General features: G+C 41.3%; 1 protein-coding gene across 4 annotated transcripts in view; it reads right to left on the bottom strand.

The window, feature by feature from the left end:
• mmp28 (matrix metallopeptidase 28) overlaps positions 1 to 8272 on the bottom strand; it is an 18687-nt gene that overhangs the window by 6256 nt on the left and 4159 nt on the right. For 3 of the 4 annotated variants that reach the window (XM_008425445.2, XM_008425446.2, XM_008425444.2), the window contains exons 3-4: positions 7886 to 8038; positions 160 to 381 (exon numbers count right to left, since the gene is read on the bottom strand). In XM_008425445.2, the coding sequence (XP_008423667.1) occupies positions 160 to 381; positions 7886 to 8038 (375 nt within the window). Of the gene's footprint in view, positions 1 to 159; positions 382 to 7885; positions 8074 to 8272 lie in introns of all 4 variants that reach the window. The other variant, XM_008425443.2, reaches the window with a different exon arrangement.

Here is an 8272-nt window from a genome sequence, read left to right as displayed (position 1 = left end):
ATAGATAGATAGATAGATAGATAGATAGATAGATAGATAGATAGATAGATAGATAGATAGATAGATAGATAGATAGATAGATAGATAGATAGATAACATAATAACAGTAAATTTGAAATCAAAGTGCCATATTTGTTTTGTTCAGGCTGTGACTCCGACCTGGTCCGTCAAAGGCATTACTGGCCCCGTCGTTGTGGTCCCCCTCATAAAAAGCCAGCCGAATGTCTGCGGGGCCCTTGGGGGCCTCCCGGAACACCAGGTCAGACACGTTACTCCAAAGCTGGAAAGCAGTTCGCACGGCCAGCCGGACGGAGCCCAGAGACAGGTGGCGCGGCCAGTTCACTATCTGGTAGGTCAGCTGTCGTTTGTACCACTTCTCAGCTGAAAAACAAGCAACAGACAGATGCAAATGATGGATTGATGCAGGCAGTCATGTTAAACATAATTTGGCAAAATGATGTCAATGTCATTATTATTGAAAATGCAATTGAAAATACATCAACCAGCTCTAGTGGTATGCGTACGTTACCGTGGTGATGGAGATGAATAGTCTGAAAGGAGTTAAATGCTAAGTGAGACCTAGCACTTGTATTACTATTCCACCAGCTGGCTTTCCAGTTTACTGTGCCAAAATATTTTCTCTCCTGAGAGGAAATTACTGTAATATCATTGTGACTGGACGATGAGTGGGATTCAGTAGTTTGGAAATAGCCTTACAACTCTTTCCAGATTCATGTGAAATTGCCTTTTAAAGCTCAATCCTGGTGTATTTCCCTCTTGACACATGCAGGCTTTAGAACAGCAGACAGCCAAAAGGTTCACAGAGCCAGTCAAATTTGCTGATGATCATCTAATCAGATGCCTTTGATTAACAGTGCGTGGCTGCTTCATTTTCTCTTAAATGCAGTTTAGGCAGGTATGGTGTACTTATTTTCCCCCAGGACTGTTTTGACATTAATGGAAATATAACTTTCTTCTGGCTCTATGCCAAATTATTGTAGGTTTAGTCCTTTTTAATGGAAAGGACTTTCTGGAATATGTCAATTGGTAAAAAAATAAAAGTAAAAAAAAAAAAATCTGCATCTAACTGCGCTTACTGTTTCACTTAGTAAGTGATCTACTGAGTGAAACAAACATGTTATAATATAGAAAAATCACCAGAATACAAAACAAATATTATACAAATAATCACTGACTTAAACTAATACAGATAATTTCCTAGGGAAAATGTTCATTTATTTTAGTTTACCTTCTTTTATGCAAACTGATTGAATTCCTTTATTTATCTGGACTTTGTCTCACTCTCTACAACACAATTAACAGAATTTGGAAAGCGACTCTTTATACATGTTTTCTTATTCTTATAAAGTTATATTAGCCATGTTCTATTGAAGCCTTAATACATTCACAGGTTTTAACATATTTATAATAATGTTACGGACATATTCAAGGATTGTGAAAGTTCTTTTCCTTAAGGGCTTTCCTCCCCTCCCAAAGTTTCTCTGTCGTACAACAATCCAGTGTGAATTTTCAGGAAACGTTTCCTGGAGGTTCCCTGACGGTGGCCGCCTGCTGTAGTTCATGTCTTCAATTAAACATTCATTTGTCAGGCTCCTACTTGAAGATAAACAGGCTGTGTGAAAATCACAGGACGTGTCGCCCATGTCAGCTTCCAGCTGAGCCAACGATCAAAGTCCTGGCTCGACCGAACGTTTGACCTCAACGCGAGTCTGCGGTTTCTGCGCTTGGACTTAATTACACGTGTCGCTGGCTTCTCGCATTTGTTCAGTGACAGAAAAATACGGGGTGAAACGAAACCAATCTTTAATTTGCTTGTCGTCTAATCTGTTGCGTCCACACAATTACACGACGTAGCCGTGCGGAGTCAGAGCCGATACAAGAGCAAACACTCATTAGGTAACATGAGTGTTTCAGGAGATGCAGCTGCTGGTTTACTCAGCGGAAGGAGGGAAGCATCTTCACAGACTGGTTAACAAGCCGTTGCACCTGTTCAACGGCTTGTTAACCAGAAATAGGAGATCAGTCAAACAGGTGGCGGCAACTCGCCGCGTTGCGGCATCTGGATGTGGAGGAGTCAGCTTGCTAAGGTTTGAGCCAAGCATCAGAATGAGGAATTTAAGAATGAGATCAATCTGCACCAAAACTGCAAACAATGTTTCTGACGCTTTGTTGAATCTCTGCCTCGAAGACCTAAGGCAGCTCTGAAGGTCGAAGAAGGCCCAACACAGTACGGTTAACCCTTTAATACCTGCATCATGCATTTCACCCCACAGTCCCAAGATTATCCTATTGGGAGTTTTTTTTTTGTTAAATCCAATCAACACTGTAACAAAGCTTTCAGCGGAAAGTCAGAGAGTGAGACATCACCTGAATGTAACAGCATGTAAACCCTGCAGCAAGGCGAACTGAACAAAAGGCAGTTTCAATTAAATATGCTGCAAATTTGCACTTCTGATCGTAGCAGGCATTAAGGATTCGCACACACTTCCTGAAGCGGTAGTTTGTCTATGAATTGGCATCCTGAATCACGCATGTTTACGCTTGTCAAAATATGTTTAAATGCAGGTGGGAAACTATGGCTTATGCAAACAGAGTCCTAAGCCCTGCAGAAAGCTTTGTTTGAGCCACATTTAATGTCATTTGCACATTTTCTGAAACAATGCGCAGCAGAAAGGGGATGCAGGTGACCAGCAAGAGTTAAATGAGTATTGCACTCTGCAAATTACAGAGAGGCCCAAACAACACCCCGGAGACTGGAAAATATCTGGATATCTAGAGCCATTAAGGCATGGGTTTGGCAGTGACATCAGTTTGTGTTTCCTTGTGAGTAAACACACAAACAGAGGCTTGAGTCTTAGCAGCAACATGACTGCAACATGTTTTGGATTGCAGATATTTTGAGTCTTAAAACTATTCAATAGGAGAACTGGGAAGTACCCAGGGAAAGGTCTGTAAAAGTGATGCTAGATGTTAAAAGAAGGGAATTGTTTCTTTAGAGGTGCTATTGTGGCCCACGTGTTCTCCAGTAAAAGACGTTCAAAGAGGAAAAACTCCACATTTTCAGTCTCTTTTCTAAGCTCTCAAAAGAGCGACTTGCATTCAGGCTGCAGCCAGGCGGCATGTGCCGGCCTGCATCCTGAGTTTGGACTCCTCACCATCCCAGACCTCCACAGCACAACGGGTCCCCCGAGAACTTTGGACGAGCCAGGAAGTCCGACACACAAAACATTCCAAGACTTCCCTTATGGAAGCAATTACCACGGTGCCCCCTATGGCTGAGGTGCAGAAGGGAGCGAGATCGTCCGATAGCTGAAGTTATTGTTGTTATTGTGATGGAGCAGAGGGAGTTTGGCTTGCAAGCAGCGTTAAGAAACAAGATTTCTCTGACTGCAAGGCCAAACTGTTACGACTCCGAGGTCACATCAGGAGGGTGTTTTGTCTGGGCACCGAGAGTTGATCAAATGTGAGAACTCCAGCAACACTTCAGTAAGAGACCGTTGCGTATTTAGGCAAAAAAATGACAAAAAGTTGTTTCTAAAGTGTAGCTGGAGTCTTCATGTTACCCGATTTTTATCCCTTTTTTGTGCACATTTGACGGTTGTGCTGAAAACATTTGCTTTTTAATGCAACATTTGATAAACCAAGTTTCTTGTCGTTAATAGATTTGTCCAGTTAGATGGAGTCCTGCTGCAAGAGACGCTCACAAGTGCTGGAGGGGTCATCTTAACAGACGAGAAAACAGAATGATCAAAATATGCATTTATTACCGCTGATATAATCAACGCAAAACACGATACCTATTTGATAGTGAAATATAAAGGGATGACCCGGGACTTTTGCACAGGACTACATATCGTTCAGTCCACATCGTTAAGGACACACCTCTGAATAACATACACACACCTACTGTGCTTTCATCGCTCGTAAGCCAGGTGGAATGTGAGTTCTGTAAATATTCAACATTCCTCAGGCTGAGGTTGGCTCTTTAATTTCCTGGAAGCTCGGAGCCAGCAGCCATGTTCCTTCTTGACAAGATCACACCAGCAGAGAGGATCCGCCTCATCTTAGTGTTAATGCAGCGGTCAGCTTCATCTGACAGTGTCTGCAGCAGAAGACACATCCTTCTTGTTCAAATATCGACTTCAAATACCAAAAGCAAATGTATTTTCTTGGTATTTTTGTCATCAACAGTATATATGTGATTATTTCCCATAGTTGTACATGTTTGCAGACATATCGTGCAGACAAAGTGAGAGTGTGAAAAGGCACCATGTTCAGAGGCTTATAAAAAACCTTAAATCAGAAAGTTTAATTTTCTAAGATTAGGATCAAGTGTTCTCCAAAAAAATTGCTCTTTGATAACATATATTATAGTATTTTTGAGTCACAAACAAGCAGTACACAGACTTATCTTTCTGGCTCAAGCTGTGAAAAATGGTGTCTTCAAAAACTCCATTATTTAAACAAATTTTTTGCAAAAAGTGAGACTTTTAGCTGCTTCCATTCACTTTTTTTTTTTACCATCAAATCAGTTACTGAGATGAATAGGATTTAAATATACATCAGAGTGAAACTGTCATAACGACCAGAGCATAAATTTCATCCGAGTAAGAATACAAATCTTGAATGCTGTCAGAACTGATTTTTATAATAATTTAGTCATAAGTGCCATGGACTTCCTTATTCTCAATGGACAAATCAACATAGGAATTTTCACCCTATGCCCTCATATTTGAACTGCAGACTCTGTTATCAGTTCTCTAATGATACACATTTATTACATATTGAATCTCATAATTCAGGGCTTTAATTGTAACCATATCACTCTGCGGAAACGCTGGCCTGTTTTTTTATATACATTTCTCACCGTGCAATATGACATTTCTATTGTGATACTGCATGATGATGATCTTGACTCTTAGCGTAAGCCAAGATCAGTGAATAAAAACGCTGTCTCTGAGAGGTTTAACCTGAAGGTGTGAAGGAATCTGCAATGCATTATGTCTCAGGCTAAAACCGAAACACTTTGATGGCGTCCAAAACAGCGCAAGATACGAGCCTATTCCGCCTGTATGATGTGGGCCCTCTGATGGGCGACCAGTTTAGCAAACAACACAATCCAGTCTCTGAGTTATGGACGTGTTTACCAGAGGGAACACTTCAGGTACTGACATGAAGAAGCAGCAGCAAACATCGGCTGCCACTGCAGCGACTGCATTCCCCAAACATTAACTAACGCTGCCAGGGACACGGAGGTATGCAGAGGCTTTGCACCTCATCGGGACGGAGGCGCGGGCAGCCAGAGAGGGACGTAGGTTGGAAAGTGACGTTTTGCTTCTGGGATGCTGAAAATTTGAATTCACAGACAGACCTTCTCCAGCTACAGATTGAGCCAGATAGTGAGTGGGGGAGCCTGAGAATAAAACTGCAGCAGTTATTTCTTGAGTTTGTGTTCAGCTATCGCATTTTGCATCAGCTGGAAATAAATTACACCCTTTACTACCACATGGAGATTTTCTCTAAATCACCCCAAACTGAGAGAGTGGGAGAGCCTGAGCTCAATTACTAAAAAAAAAAAAAAAAGAAGAAGTTTGGCAGAGCTCGGCTGCACTCTTTAGACATCGATAAACACAGCAGCAGGAAATTGTGATAATCTGTCATTGGTCACAGAGAGAGAAGGCAGTTAGAGAGCGCAGCTTACAATATCAGTGAGGAGCGTTCATCCACTCATCATACAGAATAATGTACAATTAACCTGGGGCTTTTAAAGACACATTTGAAATGCTCTCTGCAGCGCGGAACCACTGTGAAACGGAAAAAACCTTCAGTCATTCCTAAAATAATGTGTGCAGAAGTTTATATTTATTGTGGATTTTGTGTATTCCAAACAAGGCAGGGATTACTGTCAGCAGTTATGGCTCAGGTATTCATATTCACTCCCAGTAATTAGTGGATAAATGCCCCGTTCAAAGGTGCAATTTAACCAAAACACACAATGTGGACAACAACAAGCTTCTGGGATCATTTAGCGACTCCTCTTGTCATTACTGGTGGAGGTTATTTAAATTAGGTGGTTTCTTGACAGACTTTTAATCGCAGCCCAACATTTGAGTTGAGGTTGGTGCCGACCTTGAAGCAAAATGTTAGTCTTTCATTATATCCACCTCAAAGCCGGCTTAACGTGTGTTTGGAATTGTTTTCCAGTTGCGGTTCATTCGAGGTGAAGTTATAGGTAGTCCTCCATCTTTATTCTCCCATCTGTTCAAGCAATGCAGCAGTCCCACTGCTAGCGTTGCAGCATGATACTGCCACTACCATGCAGTATCATGCAAGGCAGTGCATGATACTGCACCACTTTGGACTGAAAGTCTCAGCTTGACTCATCCAAACACACATTTTTTTTGTATTTTAGCTGCATATTTATCTCGTCTGCCCATAAAATCTTCCTTCAGAAAACATTTTTTTCTCATCCGTGTGGAAGGCTGCGAACTTGCATGGAACTTGAAAGCGTCAATTTCAGAGGAAGTGAACCTTTATGTAAGTGAACCTGACATAATGGTTCACTGATATCAGCCTTTATGTCAGTGATGAAGAAAATGTTGATAGTGGTCTGGTGTTTTAGTTGTTTTCAGGTTATTGGTCTCCCCCGTTAACATTATCATTCATTTTCCTTTCATCTGTAGATGCAACAAAATGAACATTTAGATGTCTAAATGGATGAATTCAGCTTTTGGAATAACTTTCCCAAAGTATCCCCTTTGACCCTGCTTAAAGCAAATAAAATACTGAAAGTCCGGTCTTTGCCAGAAAGCAACCGTTTCAAATTAACTTCACCATTACTGAGAAGAAGAGAGATCCCACACACAAGCAGACTTTTACCAGAACGGCTCTGAAGGTAAAAACGTGTAAGTTGTCGATGTGCAACTTGCTTAGGAAAATTAAGCAAAGATATTACTGGAGGTATTTCACCCTGGAACTAAGAATGTACTGCTGCTGTTTGAAAAACCTTGCATTTCTCAAAAATCACAGAAACACTGATCAAACAGGGTTAATGACTCCTTGAAGGAAGCAATCTTTAGACTTTCCCAGGATAGAGAAAATGGCTGAACAACTCTGTTTCCAAAACAAGGTGAGACAGCAGATTAAATGTAAATAAAAGCAGGGTTTCACTTTTTTTTTTTCTGAAGAGTTCCATGTTGCAGATTTGAAGTTAAGAACAAGCTTTGATGGTTGTGACAGAATCAGATCTGTTGTCTTAACAAATCTGTGAAAATTACTTATGTGTAATATTTGATGAAACATTCAAATTCTATTTAAAAAAAAGTTGCTAAACTCTATGCACAATCTTCACTGCTAAACACTTTTTTTTTATCAAATCAGTTATCATGAGAGTCAGGAGATGTTGCAGCACTTTCAACAGCATGAAACAATTTTTCAGGTCCTTTCTTGTCCCGGTCTTATCTTGTTTTGAGACCTCAATTGAGCATATAGTTTAAAAGAAAAGTTTGACAGATTAAGATGAATATTAGCATTAAGTGAATAACTGCTGTGTTTTGCTGAAAATATTTTACAAACAACAAATCATCTGAAGTGGCATGATCGCTGCTAAACGCCAGAAGCTTTTCAGTCGGTATCAGACATTCCAGCACAATGTCTTTATTTACAACCCTCAGCTCTGCTTGGTGCTTTATTAAGGTGGGACCTCCCAGTTAACTGTTGGTCTGTTTAAGACCAAAAAAGGACACACACACTCACACAACACCTCCAGAAAACAGCTCTTTATCTTCTCAGATATTCTACATAAACATGCGTCTAATTCTTCACCAGCGTCACATCTCGAAGGTCTGAAGGTTTCACAAATTACCTTGGTTTGCAGAGCGCCTCCTGCGGTGCTGCAGTTGTCTTTTCCCAGTAAAGATGACATTCACCCTCTGGGCCCAGACCTGCTGGCTGCCCTCGTCTGACACCCCACAGCGGGGCTCTGACATCTGCCTCAGGGTGGCGCTGTCAAGTTGCCCTGTGATGGGGAGACGGGAGAGCCACTGGTACTCTCTGCAGAGAGAGGAAACCACTTCTCAGTGTTGGAAATGCAATCAGGAGGCCCATCAGTGTGCAAGTCACAAAGCAAATCTATCTTAGCTGTCGTGGTGGGCAAAGCTTTCTACTCTGCTCTCGGTTAGCAGCACAGAGAGGTTTGTAACATTCCTGAATGGATCAGAGAGAGTTCGGGACATGATTCCAGTGCAGACAT

Source organism: Poecilia reticulata, linkage group LG13, assembly GCF_000633615.1.
Source record: "Poecilia reticulata strain Guanapo linkage group LG13, Guppy_female_1.0+MT, whole genome shotgun sequence".
Lineage (NCBI taxonomy): Eukaryota > Metazoa > Chordata > Actinopteri > Cyprinodontiformes > Poeciliidae > Poecilia > Poecilia reticulata.
This window is presented reverse-complemented; position numbering and strand designations above follow the sequence as displayed.